The 17739-nt window shown below is 59.7% G+C and overlaps 2 protein-coding genes across 2 annotated transcripts in view; one reads left to right on the top strand and one right to left on the bottom strand.

Annotated features, from left to right (window-relative positions):
• Nucleotides 1-3144, top strand: part of Galnt2 (polypeptide N-acetylgalactosaminyltransferase 2) — a 95025-nt gene extending 91881 nt beyond the window's left edge. The window contains exon 16 of the mRNA XM_026412592.2: nt 863-3144. Within this exon, the coding sequence (XP_026268377.1) occupies nt 863-1018 (156 nt within the window). The 3' untranslated portion in view covers nt 1019-3144. The remainder of the gene's footprint in view (nt 1-862) is intronic.
• Nucleotides 3145-10850: 7706 nt separating this feature from the next.
• The window catches only part of Pgbd5 (piggyBac transposable element derived 5), a 50591-nt gene continuing 43702 nt past the window's right edge, over nt 10851-17739 (bottom strand). Inside the window, exons 5-7 of the mRNA XM_026413480.2 lie at nt 16851-17048; nt 13037-13142; nt 10851-12233 (exon numbers count right to left, since the gene is read on the bottom strand). Of these exons, the coding sequence (XP_026269265.2) occupies nt 12038-12233; nt 13037-13142; nt 16851-17048 (500 nt within the window). The 3' untranslated portion in view covers nt 10851-12037. The remainder of the gene's footprint in view (nt 12234-13036; nt 13143-16850; nt 17049-17739) is intronic.

The raw sequence follows: 17739 nt of genomic DNA, 5'->3' as shown, positions 1-17739 counted from the left end.
AGGTGCCCCAGAGCTCCCTGGTGCACTATGGGGGGGGAGAGGCACCCCCAGGGGTCCCTGGTGCACTGCATGGGAGGTCCCTGGTGACTGAGTGAGGGACAGAGGTGCCCCCAGAGGTCTCTGGTACACTGCATGGGGGGCAGAGGCACCCCTAGGGGTCCCTGGTGCACTGAGTGAGGGACAGAGGTGCCCTCAGGGGTCCCTGGTGCACTTCGTGGGGGGCATCAGGGCTCAGCCTCTGCTGATGGGAGGAGTGTTGGGGAGTAGAGTCAGAACTGCAGAGATTTTTAAATGGGGCTGTTTCTGGCACTGGCTCAGCAGCAGGCCAGGCTGATCCTCAGATGCCCTGCAGACTCTCGTGGACCTTGCCTTCTGCTGTGGGTTGCAGGCCACCTGGCTGTGGTGGGGGGGCCTGTTGTGAGCCCGAGCACCCTGGTGGCTCCCTGTGCCCTGGGGCAAGCCTGGAGCTCCACAGAGGGCAAGAAGGCGCACGGTGGGACGGCTACCTGTACCCGTGTCCTTCTTCACCAGGTCTCCTGACTGCTGGTTGGCCTGACTAGGTCTTTAGCAGGGGCTCCACAGCTAAGTGCCTGTGGCCTCACTGGACACTGGCCAATCCCTGTGTTCAAGTGTTGTTTTGATGCCGGGGCCTCAGGAAGGCAAGGGGAAGACGGGCCACTGGTCAAGCTGTGGGTTTCAGCAGGGCGGAGGTGTATTGCCTGCCACCCTCACCAGCACAGGCACCTCTGGTCCTTGAGGCCAGGGAAGGAGCCTGTTTGCCCACGGGGGTTACCCTTGGGGGTTGCCGCTGGAAGACCTCTGGGCTGCTGTACTCACGCCTTTTCCTGCTCTTCTCTTGCAGAAGTGGGAGCAGATCGAGGGCAATTCCAAGCTACGGCACGTAGGCAGCAACCTGTGCCTGGACAGCCGCACAGCCAAGAACGGGGGCCTGAGCGTGGAGGTGTGCGGCCCGGCCCTCTCGCAGCAGTGGAAGTTCTCACTCAACCTGCAGCCGTAGGGCCAGCGCTGCCGTCCTGCCTCCTGCACCACCGGCCAAATTTGGTGATCACATTATTGATTATGTTTCTTAAACTTTCCACGAAACTATATACCTCAGTATTCCATCATGGTCTGAAAGTCGGAGGACCCAGCAAGGTGTGGGCCGTGCCCACGTGGCAGCAGGAAAGGAGAGCTGTGCCCCCCTGGGCCAGCCGCCCGCTCCCGCCCACCGTGCTCCCCACTTGCTGGGCAGCTGAGGAACAGCTAAGGCTGAGGACAGGAGGAGCAGCTGAGTGGCGTGCACTCTGAGAACAGGAAGGGAGGGCGCAGTGCGTGGGAAGGACTCTGCGTTGGCACCTGTCCCACCGGCCGCATGGTGTCCGCAGAGCCGACTCCAGCGGCAGGCTTTGTGGCCGTGCCCACCCCGCCTCCCCTCTTCACTGACGTGCTTGCTGTATCTGAACATGAACTTTCCGTGGTGGGACACTAAATATAACATACATGAGAAAGAGTGTGCGGCCGGCTCCCTGTAGTCTCCCTGGGTCGTCATCTGGTCACCCACAGGAGGGCCGACGCTCCTGGAAGGAGCAGGTGGCCACCTTTGTCCCCTGGAACTTCATCAGCTCATAGGTGCTCTGGTGGCCCACGGAGCTCCCAGTCCCTATCCCAGGGCCCCTCGGGTGGCCTCCAGTTGGGGACTCAGCGTGTTGGGAACCTGCTTTTCATCTGTCGGTGTCTGTGAACCTGGACAGGTTACTTATTTTGGCAAGTATGCTTTGGGTTTTTTTAATTAAATTTTTTTTTCTTTAAGGGGAAAAACAGCCCAATTCCGTGTCTCCCAGTGTGAGCCAGCAGTACCCACTCCACATGGTAGGCAGGTCAGAGACGCTGGACAGCTCTGTGCACCAGCTCTGGGTTCCTGCTGACTCGAGGCCTCAGGGCTTCCTGAGCTGCACCCTCAGCCTGCAGGCGAACCTAGAGCCCTGGTGTGCCCACTGCACCCAGTGCCCCACACGTTCCCCGCAGCATGGCTGCCTCGGGCCCTTGGGTGGGGCTGGGTGGACTCAAAACCGAGCCACGCTACACACTTGGGAGGCTTGGGTGAGTGGCAGGGGCCTGTGTCCTATGCGGTCTCCAAGGCTGGTGCCATAGTGGGGAGGGGAGAACACCGGGCCTCTGCCTCTCACTCAGAAACACTGCCTGGAGCCCCGCTGCCTCCTGTGCCCCAGTTTTGACAGCCCGTCCCCTGTGGGTATGGCCACTGCCTGTCTCCCCTGCCCTCCCACACGGGTACCTTGGCTCCTTTTGCCTCATGTGCACACATCAGGCCCCTCTAGGGCCCGTGGAGGCCGGGAGCTGAGGTGCTGAAGGCTGCCAGTGCACACCCGAGCTGTAGGAAAGGGAGCCCTGCTGGGCACCGCCTCAGGAGCCTGCATTGTGCACGGTGCCCAGGCTTCATGAGGGCTGGGCCAAGTGGCTGCTGCGTCTCCTTCCCTCCAGGTAGATGGTGTCCATGTGCCAGGTGACTCTGCACCTCTCCATCCTTTGGTGTAGGGCTGAGGGGAGCCGCTCCTAGGCGCAGGTATGAGGCTGCTGAGCAGAACCCCAGCATAGTCCGGGACCTAGCCTGCCCGGCACCGCCTTCCTCACCAGGTTCTGCTCTCATCCTGTTGCTGCAGCCCCTTTGGTCAGAGGACAGGCTATGGATGTGGGATAGATTGGGTTTGTCAGAGATGCCTGCACCCACGCCATGCTGATCACCTGTGCACCATGCTGCCTGGCCCATCCGGGCCACTAGGAGCAGAGGCAGCTGAGCCGGCCCTCCAGAGGAGCCGTGTTTACATGACGCAGTGTGCCAAAGTGACTTCCTGGGCGTGCCCTCTTCCCACTCCTCTTTACCCACCACCCCCACCCCCCGCCCTTAGGAAGGGCGAGGCGGCGTCTCCGCTGTGGTGGTCCTTGTGCCATGCTGAAGCGATGGTGTCTGTGAGTCTGTTTTGCAAATTCAGAATATAGTTTGGTAATTTTTTTCCAGTTGATTTTTAAAAAGAACTGCTGTACAGAGCTTGTACTTTGTCCATTTTATAGATGGAAACCATCCTTGAGATTGTTTAACTTAAATAAAGAGAAGATACTTTATAGATACCGCTGTCTGTGGCGTCGCCATCTCTGGCCTTGCCAGGGCACGTGTGTGGTGTGAGGGCAGTGCTGTGGCTTTTGCTATCATAGTCGCACACCCAGCATTGGCTGCTGTGCCCTTCTGCTGCTGAGCCACCTGCTCCTGGGACCCAGCTGCTCAGGCCCCTGTGGGGTGCACCTGGGGCCTGGTGCTGAGTGCTCACAGGGTGGCAGCCAGTTGGGGCCCCACCAAGGTTCCCTGGGTGTCTTCAAGCTGCTTGTGCTGAGTGCACCCCACAGGCTCTTCGGGGCCACCCAAGGCTGGCCACTTGTTTAGCAGCTGGGTTGAAGGTGTGGGGGACCCTGGAGGGATGCCTGTCACGCACACAATGTGTCTTCCTTCCCACTGTGGAGACCAGATGTTGGCCCTGCTCCCGCCCAAGGGACAGAAGCCCTCACTGTGTCTGGGGTGTGCTCTAGGCCCTCCGTGACTGCGTGCATGTCCTGCTCAGGCAGCGCAAGAGGCTGTGAATTCTGCATGGGACCCGGAGGCTGTGGGCCCAGAGCCACTCAGCAGCCTGCTGCGTGGACAGGCGGTGGTGCTGTGCACATGGGCACCCACCCTTGGGACACAGAGAAAGCCATCTGATGGGACAGGTGAGTCAGGGCAGGAGGGGGTCAGAGGAGGCACTGGGGAGCCCAGGAACAGTGGGTTCTGGGTCTGTGGGCAGGGAGCAGTGGGAGCTGGCCAGATCTACTTCTAGCCAAACTCAGCTATTTGCTATTGACTTTGCATTTCAGAAAATAATGAACCAGAAAAATAAAATCTCCATCTCCTGTCTATGGACATGCCTTAAAAAGACAATTCTTCCTGATCAGTGTGTCTGTCCCAGCTTGCTCCCCAGCAGGTGGCCCTTCTGGGAGGTCGTGGGGTCTCTGGGTACTTGTCACGGTGATGGTGTCAAATACTCACTCCATGTATGTATATTCAACAGTATTGTACGTGTCATGTTTCTAAAGATCTTGCATCCCTCAGGTCCAGAAGGAAAGAGGAATCTGCCACTTGAGCATCCAGGCTAGGGTGCTAGAGTTGGAGGCTGTGGCAAAGCACCCCTAGTCCTCACCTGCCCAAGAAGGCCCTGTAGGGGAGTTGGATGTAAGCCTTTAACTGCAGTCCCAGCAGCTCTGTGCAGCGTCCCTATGGGGCGAGTCCCACTCAGAGTGAAGACTGAGTTTCAGAAAGGCACTGGCTTGCAGAAGGTCATGTCAAGACCCTGAGGGTCTCCGTCAGTGGCATGATACACAATCCAGCAGTGGCTGAGGTGGTTCCCAGGCGTTGACCTTCAGCGCTGGGGCTTCTGTCTGAGCCTTCAGTTCTGCTTGCCAAGAAAGCCCCCAGCCGTAGCTCAAGTGAGAGACGTCATTCTCTCAGATGACAAGATCTGAAGACAACAGGATTCCAGGGGCGAGACACCTGAAGCGTGCTTCCTGCCTGGCCCTGTGACCCCTCCCACCATGGCACAGGAGCAGGGGCACTCCTGAAAGTAGGCCACCTCCTGTACTTTCCCAGTGCTGACCATCACACCTGAGACTTCCCAGGTCCTGGGGCTCAGATACTTGGGAAGCTGAGAAGTCACAACTTCCATGTGGTCCCTGCCAGGGACTGGGTTCTTTTGGCCAGGAGGACAGGGGAGGGGTGACTGCTCTCCACCACATGGGCCGGCCCCACTTGCCATCACAGGGAGGACTCCAGCAGCACTGATGAGCAGCCAGCAGTGTACTTCCCACAGTGCCAGGGCCATGGGGCCCTTGCCCTGCTCAGGGACTTCTCTGGGGTCTGCTGGTGGCTCAGCCTGTCCTCAAGGAAGCTGCAAGTGAATAAGACACTGCCTGAGTTTACGAAGACCACCAGTCATACCAAGACACCATTTGGTCCCCTTCGCTGTGCATGCCCAGGCTGCTACCTCAGCTGCAAGAGCTATGTGCTTACATGACACTTTGAAACACCTGCAGAGTAATTAATGTGACAAGGATGCCATGGCTGGGCTGGGATCAGTGGCAGAGCGTGTGCCTAGCATGTGAGAGGCACTGGGCTCCCTCCCCCGCACCACATGAAGAGTTAAAGATATGGTGCCCGTCTACAACTAAAAATACTTTTTAAAAAATGTCTATGACGGTTTCATCAAGGACAACTCCCAGAGTGTCGGCCACGTTCATAGTAGCAGGGATGCCAGGCATCAGAGGGCCATGGTATAGGGTCACTATTGCCCTGGAAGCACCTGGACCCGAGTTTTCCCTCACCACAGATGAGTGTGGCTTCCTGGAGCTTCAGTGACGTGCTGGTTAGTTGTGGATGTCACTGGGAGGCCAAGGGTTGCCTAGAACAGTGTCCAAGCTGTGTCCCAAGGAGGCTGGCCTGTTGGGTGGCATGGTGAAGGGGATGGATGGCCCTCAGTGTGGGCAGCACCATCCAGTGTACCAGGACCCCTGGGAGGACAGAAGACCATATCCTTTCCTGGAGCTGAGGGCCACTCACTCTCTTGCCCCTGAACATCAAACTCTAGGCTTCTGGCCTCTGGATGCCAGGACTTACCAGCAGCCCAGTTCCCAGGCCTTTGGACTTGGACAGAGCCACAGCCAGCATCCTGGGGTCTCTGGCTTGCAGACTGGGCCTCCAAAGTCAGGTGACCAGTTCCCCTGTCCCCACTGTTTATCTGTGGGCCAGTCTCTGCTGAACCCTGACTAACACGAGTGGTTTTGTCTTCCTCCTGCTGCGATGTCAAGTGAAAGGGCCAAGACAATGCCAGAGACAGGTGTCCTTGGGGCACAGCCAGGAGATTGCTCAGGATCCAGCTGCTGTGACACTGCTCCTGGGTTCTAACACTGACTCTGAGGAAGAACAGATCACCCTTGAGGCTCAAGCAGGCACTTGACGGACATCACTGGGAAGAGCAGCTGGCGGGAGCCTGGGCATGTGGAAGCCGAGCTGAAGGGGCTTCTGGGAGGCTCCTGCGTGGAGCACTGGTTGATGTGGCCCGGGGTGGCTGGCCACCTTCTCTTTACGATGAGCTGCCTGGGAGGTAAAATGGGCAGACTATCGGGGCCCCAGAAGAAAGGCAAGGGCCTCCCAAATGCACCTCCTCACCCAGAGGGCTGGGAGGTATCTGACTGCTGGGAATGTTAGCTTATCCATGGAGCAACCATCTTGGAGTCAACTTGGCCTGGACCCAGCTCTGGATACCCAGGGCACAAGCTGCCTGCTGCTTCCGAACTCCCTCGGTGTGTGCAAGGCCTCTAAGAGGTTGAAGGGAGGGAAGGACCTGGTCTCGGGCAGAACCAGCAAACTAGGGCCCACCTCCAGCAGGGAGGAACCCAGAGCGGAAGGGGCAAATGGAGGGCCCCCTGGGGAGGTGGCTGGCAGACTGCCTGCTACCCCCATGGACACAAGGGAGCTTGGGGAGAGGGGCTAGTTTGGGAGATGTGGGACTTGGATGCTATGGGGCTGAGACTGGGCTTGCTGAGGTATGTTGTGCTTGTAGGACGAACGTGAGTCAGGGTGCACTCTGGCAGGCTGTGGACAGCCCACCCAGAGGGGGCCTGGGCAGGTAGAGGCCGAGCCAAGGGGCCTAGTCCCTGGAGCACCTAAGTGTAGTGGCCAGCAGAGGGAGGCTCAGTGGTCCCATGGTGGGCTCCAGGGGTGGACCCTGACAACAGGGTCCCCTCCACCCCACGCACGGCCTGGAGAACACTGCTATGGGTGCTTGCCAGTGCCTCCCTGTGACCTCTAAAGAAGCAGGTCTTCCTCAGGAGACCAGGAGCCCGGACTCCATGCTTCCGTGATTGCCGGAGCTCGCGCATGCACAGTGACGTCCTGGGTATGTGGCCGTGGGTCTGCCCTACTCCTTCAATTGCAGGAGGGCACTGGAACCTTCTGCGGGCCTCCTTGAATCCCTCTACATAGATACACACACATGAATAGGTCACTTACAGCCTACGTTTTTGCACAGGTCAATTGTGGGGGGCCCTGCACACCCCTTCAGGCGCTCAGCCCTTCGTGACCCCATCCTGAGCTCCCTGGCATCTCTTGTTGGAGGCAGTGAGGGTCCATGTGGGGAACACCTGTGTGACAGGCTGTCCTGCTGCCTCTGTAGCCCGCAGTGCCTGCAGGCAGAGGAGGTGAGCCCTCTGAGGTCCAGCTGCACCTTGCCCCCCAGCTGCTTTCTGCCACTTAGGTAACTCCCAGGCTCTCAGCCAGCAGCAGGGGGCTCTGTGGCTGGTGGGTTTTCCAGGTGAGGGAGTGACTGCTGGCCTGGGCAGGGGCTGCTGCTGCCACTGAGCACTTGATCTTGCATTGGAACAGCCCTGAGGGGTGGGCGCCCTCAGGGGTGGTGACGACCACAACCTGACTGCAGACTCAGATCCTGCCTGGGCTGGAGCACTGTTGCTCTGCGTCACAGCAGGGCGGGCCAGCCTGCCGTGCCCTGGCTGCTGGCCGGCTCCTCCCCACTTGCTCCCATGCACCCCTGGACTGACTTGCCATGTTGCCACCCACTTCCCAGTGGCATGCCCACCCTCCTGGCTGGTCATGTGTTCCTCTCCACTGCCAGATGCGTGTTTCTGGGGCAGCAACCACTGGGGAATGTCCACAGAGGTGCCCCAAGACGAGTATGGAGTTCTGCAGCCCCTTTCCACAGCCCTGCCGCTTGCCCCATGGCTCGATGGCTTGCCCTGGGACCTTCAGCCGGGCCCTACCTGCCTCCCTGTCTCCATCTTGACAGCAGCTGGAGACATGCATGGCTGCCCTCTGTTGGCCAGGCTGGGCAAGGCCTCTCTCCAAGGAGGGGCAGCATTGATTGGAAGCGCTACAGGTGAGGCCAGCTGTGAATGCCTATGTGGCAGGCTGTCCTGCTGCCTCTGTGGCCTGTGGTGCCTGCAGGCAGAGAAGTTGAGCCCTCCAAGGTCCGGCTACACCTTGCCCCCCAGCTGCCTTCTGCCACTTAGGTGACTCCCAGGCTCTCGGCGAGCAGCAGTGGAGCCCTGTGGCCAGTGGGTTTTCCAGGTGAGGGAGGGACTACTGCTGCCGCTGAGCACTTGACCTTGCGTCTGAGCAGCCCTAAGGGGCGCTCACTTGTTCCAACTCCGCAGGAATGCTGCCCGGCCCACCCTGCCCCCTCAGCCCCACTGTTGCTCCTGGAGCATGGTTACCTTGTTTGGCTCCTGCTGTGGCCAGGGCTTGCCTCCTCTTGGGCTCCCCTAGACACACCTGGCTGCACATAGCCAGGGCTAGGCAACCAGTGGGGTTCTAGAGACAGAATGTGTCTTTCTAGTCCTTTTGGGGGGCTGGTGGAGAGGGATGCCGCCCCGAAGCCACGACCTTCTGGCCGGCAGTGCTGTCGGTCGCCTCTGCCTCCTGAGGCCAGAACCTGCCATCCTGACATCTCTCCTTTAGGCAGAAGTGTGGACCCTGTCTTCCCTCCCTGCAACCTCCAGGCAGGAATGCTGGGCTCCTGCCCTGTGACCCTAGTGGCAGATGTTCACCAGCAGTGTCACAGGTTCCCTCCAGCACACATCCTTGTCCAGGAAACCTCACCCCCACTTTCCGGGCCATGTGGGTCTCACGGCAGCTCCCTGAAGTGTCTATCCAGAGGCAGGGCCTGGCTCAGCCAGTCCCACATGTGGCTTTGCTGTTAGTGCTTTGGCCACGTGAGACACTGGATTCTGCTGTAGAGGGGAAGGTCCCCAGGCTTGGGCACCTGCCTTCGGTAAAAGTTGCTGTGGTGTGTGGGAGGGAGGGTGCCCAGAGGGAAGGTCTGGGGATGTGGGGAACAGGGAGGGTCCTCCGGGAGGTAGAAGGCAACTGTGCAGAGGACAGTGGGTGGGGCAGTCTTGGCTCACAGGAGGGCCTAGAGCACATCACGTCCTGCTAAGGCAGAGAAGCACATGTCCCAACCCCTGTTCCCCACAAGGATGGGGGCAGCCTGGGGAAGAGGTCAGCCACCTCACTTTACACAGGAATCCTTGGGTCACAGAAGATGGCTACACAGTCTTACCTCTGAGGACTCTTCCTGGGCCGAGAGGACAGCTGTGGCCACAGCGGTGCTCCCAGCAAGGGCGTCGGCTCCTGCATCAGTGTCCCCCTGGCCCTCACCCCTCGCCCACCCCGCCTGCCCCTTCATTTGCCAAGAGCCCTGAGGATTCCCAGGTGTGGCCATCTCAGACCCCAGTGCTTCCCCTGGGTACCCTTCCCCACATTGCTACCACAAAGGACCACAAGAGGCCACAGCAACGTCCTCGACGGCACCTCAGAGTTGAGACCAACCCAGCCTGGTTGTGACCAACCTGGCTGGAGCAACAGCCATACAGTGAGGTGCCTGGCTGCATCACAGCCGGCGGGAGCCACGCTCCGCACACGGCTCAGGCACACCAAGTTTGTGAGGTCTGCGGCCAGAGTGGCCAGCATGAGAGCCCGGATGTGCTGAGATGCACAGCCCAGGGAGGTGGATATCTCCCAAGGGTATCAGCTGGGCTTTGGAGGGCAACTTGGGGAAAAGAAGCAGCAGTGCAGGTGGGAGCCCCAGAGGAGCGCTGTCCAAGTCCTGGCCTGGCCCTTAGTTAGTGGGACCCTCCCCTAAGGAGGGAAGGGGGCCTGGGGCAGGGTCACTGGAGGGTCCTGTGGTCCCAGAGTTCCACCTCCCCTGAGGAGGGAATGAGGGCCTGGGGCGAAGTTCCTGGAGGGTCCTGGGCTCCTGATGTCTCACCTCCCCTGAGGAGGGAAGGGGGCCTGGGGGCGGGGTCCCTGAAGGTCCCTGTGCTCCTGGTGTCCCACCTCCTCTGAAAAGGGAAGGGAGCCTGAGGCGGGGTCCCTGGAGGGTCCTTAGGCTCCTGGTGTCCCACCTTCCCTGAGGAGGGAAGGGATCCTTAGGTGGGTCCCTGGAGGGTCCTGTGCTCCTGGTGTCCCACCTCCCCTGAGGAGGGAAGGGATCCTTAGGTGGGTCCCTGGAGGGTCCTGTGCTCCTGGCATGCAATCTGCCCAGGAGCTGAGTCAGGACTGGGCTTCATCCCCTGGGGAGTTGAGGTCTCCCCAAGGAGAGGATAGGCAGTAGCCAGGCAGGCCATCCTCCGACCCAGAGCCTCTGCTTACACTAGAGGGGCACATGCTCTTTCTGACAGGGTCCCCAGGGAGGTGCTAGGTGAGGTCAGAAAGCAGGTCTGGGCGAGACCCCTACCTCTGTGGGTCTCAGGAGGAACAGACACAGGACCTGCCCACACTAGACCACTGCAGTAGGCCACGGCCACTGGCCCCTCATCCAGTGCTATGCTCCAGGACCCCAGTGGACACCTGGTAGCATGTGGCAGTCCCTGTGCCCCTGTGGTGAGTGCATTCATGCTGGACACAGTTGGGGCTGGCAAGACGGAGCAGCTGCCCGGCGATGGTCTAGAACTCAGGAACTGGTCCTCATGGAATTTTCTACCTAGTGCCTTGGGATGGTGCTTGATCACAGGTAGTGGGACATCAGGCGAGGGACCCCTGCACTTAGGGGCCACAGACATCTGTAGCAGTCGAAACTCAGCTGGATTTCATCCATGAGCTGCTCAGGGGTCCAGGATACCAGGACACAGGCCAGTCCATACAGTGGGCAAGCTGTGTATCCTGACCTTTGAAACAAATCCATGTATTTACAAAGAATCAACATCTAAATAGACTTTATTTTTTTTTTTACTTGTTTGGACAGAAAAGGAAATTCATCGCTTTCATCCATCTCCCTAAGTGTCGGAAACACGTCAACTCGAAACAGTGGGCCCCGTAGAAAAGCAACACAGATTAAAAATATATTTCTCCACGTGGTAAAAGTGCTTCCAGTCCACCCCAAGGGCAGGCAGAGGTGTTGGAGATGGTCTAGGATTTGGCCTACGGTCCGTGGCATCGAATTCAAACCACAGGTGAGGTGGCCACTGCAACTAGGGTGCAGAGGTGACGTGGGCTTGGAGCATGCTGGGGCACGCCGGCTCACCTGGGTGAAGGAGGCGGAGTGTCCCCAGCCTGAGAAGCTCTGCTGGATAGAGGGCCACCTGTCCCCAGGTGAGGCCACCCTGGAGAAGCCCCAGGCCTTGAGCATGGCCAGGAAGGCAGCCCTGTGTCAAATCACGCCCCACCCAGCTTGTCCCCATGGTCCCAGTCAGGGCTCACCAGAGCAGCGAACATCATGACCAGGAGGAAGGGCGGCCAGCAAGGGTCCGCGTGGCAAGCAAGGATCCACAGCAGGGCATTTGCCTCACTGGCATTACGCTTCTTTACAGAATAAGTAATTCTGTCAGTGACGGTGACAGACTCTGCAGCCACAGGCTGCCTGACCCTTGTTGGCCTGCAGCCAGTGTCCTGGGAGCCAGCGGCCTTCCTGCCCGCCACGGGCACAGACACAGAACTGATCATGCAAGGGGGTGCGTGGGAACGAAGGGCACCCCTTTACAGTAGACCTTAAGCAACAGTAAGAAAATAACCTGAAGAGAGATTTAAATAAAAACAGCATCACGCTCGGCTGCAGCCTCTGGGGGCACCGTGGCCCAGCCCCACGGGGCCTGGGCAGCAACACCACCCTGCTCTGCGTCTGGTGGCATCACGCTGCTCACAGAAGGCAGACACTGGGACGCCCGCCTGCTCAGGCCTCGACCAGGCTTCCATACCGACCAGGCCGACGCCCGTGCTTGCTGTTGCCACTGTCCTCTCTGCCTGTCCGGCTCCTGATCAGCCCACGGGCAACAGGCACTGTGCACGCAGCCTCACAGGCTCCAGGGCATCAGGAGGACAGGACAGCCAAGATTGTGGCTCCACCCTGGAGGGACTCGTGCCTCTCTGGATGCTAACCTCACCAGGGTCCCTGACGGGCAGGCTCCCCTCCTCCTGCCACGCCTGGGGCTGGCCTCAGTGGGCGGGCGACATGTCCTCCAGGCCCAGCAGCTCCCTCACCAGTCTCTCTCCAAACTGCGCCCGGCTGTACCTCTTCACGTGGTAGGCGTCGGACATCTTGTACAGGATGTAGGCGTTGTTGACGGCGATGCTGATGGCAAACCAGAACACCTGCTGCCAGGTCTTGCTGGGCTTGTGGGAGATGAAGTACCTGAAGCAGACAACGGGCAGGCTGAGTGGGGCCAGGCGCCGAGCCCCAAGCCCGGCTGGCCTGCTGCCACTCCACAGGACACTAGTGCCTGCGGCCGGCCCGCTGCCCACACCAGCAGGCCCCACCTTGCTGCCCTCAGGGAAGCCGCTGGCCCTGGGCTCACCCTGAGGACACGACTCCTCCCAGCCACCTCTGCTCCCACCCTGCTGTCCTGTGTGCTCCACCTGTGAGAGCGCAGGGAAGATGCGCTTAGTGCTGGCCACAATCTCCTGTGCAGAGTGCCCAGCTCCCTGCAGCCCAGGCCTGGCCTGGTTCTGAGGTTTCTGCACCTGGTTCTAAGGTATCTGAGCCTGGTGCTGGGCAGGCAGCCTCAGCTGGATGAACGCCAACGTCACACACAGGCGAGGAGCACAGCCTAGCGCCAGGTGTGCAGCCTGGGAGCCACAGTCCTTCTGAGGACTGTAGGGGCGGGCAGACTCCTCAGATGGCAGGGTTGGAGAACAAGGCCACGAAGATGGGAGCTGCCCCAGGAGGGCTCAGCAGATGTCCACCAGCCTGGCCAGTCGAGCCTATTCTGGGTTGTAGGCCCACCCTGGGGCTAAAGACCATATGCAGGCCCAGCAGCTGCCCTTTCTGGAGCTCGGGACACTCAAGGTGTCACACACCAGCATCCTATCTCTGGCTTGCGTCCCAACAGGCACCCTCACCAATGACCTCAGGCTGCCTGTGCAGGGGCGCAGGAAGACGGGCCGGCCTCTGACGGGTGGAGGAGGCCCTCGCCCGCTGCTGCTCGTCACACTCACCGGCTGTACTTGTCGTCGTATCTGCAAATGTAGCTGAGGTGAGCAGCGAAGGCCTCCACAGCCAGGGGGCAGGGCACCTCCCCGCTCCTCCTCTTGATGATGACCCCTGCAGGGAGGATGTGCTCAGTGCCAGCCACAAACCTCCTGGGCAGGGTGCCCAGCTCCCTCCAGCTCGGGCCTGACCACTGTGCTGCCCAGGACTCCCAGGGCCCGGGGAAGGGATGGAGTGGCGGCCGCTGCTGCTCAGACATGGCCACACACGCCCCCCACACTCTCCTGTGTGGATGCAGCTGGGATACACCAGAGTATTGACACCATCACCGCAGGGTCACAGGCCCCACCAGCAAGGCCTGAGACCCACCGAGGCTCACTTCTTCCTCATCTTGCTGCCCAAGACGCTGCCAGACTACCCACGCCCCAGGTCTGCTGGTGGCCAAGCCGCACCCAGGCCTCCCGGCAGGCTTCCTGGCAGCGCCAGGCTTCCCGGCAGCACAGGAGGTCCTGGCATGAGGGGGTCACAGCACGGAGGGTCACGGCATGGGGGTCATGGCACAGGCCCTTTCTAGTGGCTGTTTAAGGACTGAGTTCAGAGGACTGAAATCGCAGCAGCATGGAGCAGACCAAGTCCTAGCGAAAGTGGTGTGTTCCTGTGGGACGACGGGCTCCAACTGAGCCAGCAGCTCCTGCACAGTGGGGAGAAGAGGTGCATGGCTGGGCTAGGCTCTCCTCCCAGCACCAGTGCTCAAGGAAGGACACCGGGAGCCCTGGGAGGACGTGGGAGCATGGCCCTGTCTCCCTGCTGCATGTCTGTCTCTTCAGGTCCACATGGCCCTGCAAGAGCCCATGTCCTCTGCCCAGGGCCGAGGGACTGGCAGATGTGGCTCCCTCACTGGCCTTGATAAAGCTTGGTCTCAAATGGGAACAGACACTCATGGGGAGCAGGAGACATGAAGCAAGAGGCTGGGAGGGTCCAGGGCTCCTAGAGCCAGGAGGAAAGGATTCCTGGAGTGCTCGGGCGGAGATGCATCTTCTGAAGCCAGAACCAGAAGGCTGAGAAGCAGCCTCAGCACACGGGAGGCTTCAGCTCCCCATCTGGGCCACCAAGGGAACAGGAAGGGGGCCTTCTCCAGTGCTCCATGGCCACATGACCCCATGCAGCCACCCCAGCCTGCACAAAGGTAAAGCCTCTGAGGCTCGCCTCAGCAGAGGGGGCGTCCACCATCCGGGGTGGGCAGCAGGCAGCAGGTCTGCCTCTGAGAAATAAAAACCCTTTAGAGCATGAGATAAAAAAACCAAAGGGGAAAGTGCAGAGAGAGATTCTGCTTTCAGATCAATGAGAAAGAGGCGAACTTGTCACCAGAAACATGCACAGGAAGAGTCCGCAGGCCGCCGAGAGCTGTGGAGACACGCGGCCTTACTGGCAGCCCTGGCGCCGGGCAGATTAAAAAGAAGAGGTGCAAGAGAAGCTGGAAGAACATGGGTCCCTGTGGGGTCCCTGTGGCTCAGCCAGTGATCAAGTCCAGCCTGTGGCCACTGTCATCAGGGCCAGGGAGGCACTGCTGTCCCAGCACTCAGCAGCTGGGAGGGACACTGGGAGCCCAGAGTGAAGGCCCCACACAAGCGTCCAGATCTTCCTGAGGAAATGATCCCAGACTGTGGGAGCCACATCGAGTGACCACATCTTCCAGTCCTGATTCACCAGGGGATCTGAAAGATCACTGTGGTCTGGCGCAGTAGTGCCATGACTTGGGACTCGGTCTTTTCCCGGCTTGGACAGCAGGGCCAGTCTTCTGAGTGGGCATATCCCTGGAGTTGAGCTACAGTCAACCCCACTTTGCCCTGTTTGGGATAGAATGTTCCATGGAAGCTCCCTTTGTGTGTCCCCTTCTCTTGCTCTGCCCCTGGGTGAGGCCTTCCTAGCTGTCAGTCAACCTGCTGACAGCAGACATCATGAAGCTAGACTCAGCCCCTGAAACCTGACCCCTTGCCTCATTTGAATGGCTTCTCTCCAATAAAAGGGTTCAGCACCTGCTCTCTCTCTCTCTCTCTGTCTCTTTCCACAGACCCCTAAGGTCAGAGGAGCTGCCATAGGACCCAAAGAAAAAGGCATCTCTTGTCTCTGTGTGGTTATTTCGTGCAGCCCAGTTCCCCTGGAGTGACCCTGCGTGTTTTAGTCATGGAACACGACACCAGAGGACCAAAGGCTCTGTCTGAAGCCCCTGACCTCACCGTCACGCAGAGCCCGAGTGGCTCAGGGACTGGCACGTTGCACAGGGCATGGGAGGACTGGAGGATGGGCACTTTTTAAACTGTTTTTAAGTAGACCAAGAAAACCTCCTGTTCCTTAAACAAAAGTGCCCTAAGGTGTGGACAGAACACCACTCCCAGCCGCCCAGCCCACCTGCCCTTTCTTCTCGGGGCCTTCAGGGCCTGGAGCCTGGCCTTCCCACAGTGGCAGCAGCCCTATACCTTGGTATGCTGCAGTAAGTTGAGGCTTTGGGACTGGATGTCAAAATAGCTGAGAACTGTCACCAGGCTGCACACAAACATTTCATCCCAACTCTTAGAGTCTCCTACCGGCTCCTCCTGCCCCACACCCCTGTGCTCCCACCAGGCCCCCTGTCTGATGAGAGGGTCCCTCCCCAGGTTGCCCCTAGGCCCCTAGAGCATGCTCTCCTCAGCACCCTTGGGGACAGTGGAAGCAGCTGCCAGGCTCCACCCCAAGCCCAGTGCCTCCCTCCAATGCCAGACGCAGCCTGGAGCAGCTTCCTGTGCCCCTGCACCACAGGGAACAAAGCCCCTGCACTGAGTCCCCAGACCACCGTCCCCACCCAGAGTGCAGTGGAGGGCAAGGACATGAATGGCACATAGACCACGTGAGGAGCACCTCACCGGTGCATAGTGGCCTTCCTGTGAAGGGCCTGCTCTTCCCCAGGCTCTTCCCAGGAGCTTCGCAGTGACACCATGCAGCCTCTGGCCAGCAGAGGCCCTTGCTAGAGGTAGACAGACTCCCAAGGGGACACCTGGAAGGCCGAGCAGTCACAAATGCCAATGACACAATGATCCTGTAAATGCCTCACAGATGTGGCTAGCCACCATGCCCTGTGCACAGTGGGGTGAAACCCGTGTCCCAGCTGGCCAGGCTGAACTCATGCTCAGGAAGCGCCCTCCATGCCCGCCTCCTGACACCACAGCCGCAGTCAGGCCCGTGGCCCAGCCCTGCATCCTGGGGCCACACGACGGGCGGCAGAGCCACTGAGGGCTGTCTGGGTGCACTCCACACATCACTGCTGCCACCACCAGGTACCCCACCACAAAGACCCACCCCAATCAAGCTTCTCCAGGGATCCCCACCATAATTAGGCTTCTTGTCAGCAAGATTTTACAAAGAGTGTCAACAGGACTTCACAGGGTTTCTGCAGAGAGCTCAATGTGGTCTGAAGCTTCCTCTTAATGCCAGGTTTTCTGACAAAAGGTGTCATGGGCTCTGTCTCCAGAGAGCTCGATGTGCAAAAGTTATTGCTTGTTTTCTTGGAAGAACTTGTGAAACCTCTCTCTGACCTAAGAGTATGGGACAAAGAGTGACGGCTCTATGACCAGTGCCTGGTGTAAGCCCCCACTGAGCATGAGCCTAACCCATTCCAGACCAGGGGCCCAAGGATGTTAGGCATCAGACCCTCTGGACCACTGCAGAAATAAATAAGCCTGCTTCCTGGAAATTCCTCTGGTGGCCAGCCTCATCTGTCCTACACCACCAAGACCTGCAGAGGGCTGGCCACACCCTCGCCCCCAGCACCCGCATGGCTGGGCTCACCTTGCTGCACTGGGGAGTAGGCATTGGTCAGGAAGCGAAAGTGCCCCTTGTTGTACCAGCAGATCAGGGACATGTTCCCCTTCATCTTGATCTGGTGCTGGCCGCGGGCCGGCGGTGTGGCTGGGTTAGTCAGCATGGATGGTGGGAGTCCCGTGCAGTCACTCTTCCGGGAGCTGAGCAGGCCACAGCAGTAGATCTCTGGTGGGAGAGACGCAGGTCACATAGGCACCCATCTGCTGAGACCAGCTGGGGCCTTGCCCTCTGGGGCCTTCCCAAAGCCTCTGGAGGACATCTGCTGGACTGCAGGGAAGGCCTGCATGCACTGGACAGTGCCTTTGTCCACGGAGCTCTGGGGCCTGGCACAGTGACAAGCCTGTGCCCTGTCTGCCTCCAGAAGCTTCTGCATTTGTGTTACCCCAGTGTGTTAGGACAGAAGGCGCCACCGGGCCTCCAGACCAAGGCCCCTGTCACAGCTGGTAGGGCAAAGATGGGTGTGACCCATGGGGATGGGTGTGACCCATGGGGAGGGGTGCGGCCCAGAATACTACAGCCAGGTCTGGGGCTGACACCGCCCCAGGAACCCCAGTGTGCACCTGGCCCCAGTGTGCAGCACTGCCCCTGCTGCAGAGGACATGCACAGCAGCCCCTGCAAAGTGCTTCTAAGGGGGCAGTGAGATCCAAGTACACGTCGCCTAGCCTCCTGCACACCTCCCAACTCCACATCTACTCTCCTACAGCTGGGAGGTTTCCGTTCATCCTGCTGCCTTCCTGAGCTGGGAGCACTCTGGGACTCCCAGGAGCGGCACACCCAGCTCCTGAAGCAGCAGCCCAATGGCCAGGGATACGCTCCACACCCCAGACTGCCTGCAGAGCCTCCCTCTGCCCAGCG

The sequence above is a fragment of the Urocitellus parryii genome, chromosome 9, assembly GCF_045843805.1.
Source record: "Urocitellus parryii isolate mUroPar1 chromosome 9, mUroPar1.hap1, whole genome shotgun sequence".
NCBI classification, from domain to species: Eukaryota; Metazoa; Chordata; class Mammalia; order Rodentia; family Sciuridae; genus Urocitellus; species Urocitellus parryii.
Note: the sequence above shows the minus strand (reverse complement) of the source record. Positions and strands in the feature narration are given on the sequence as shown.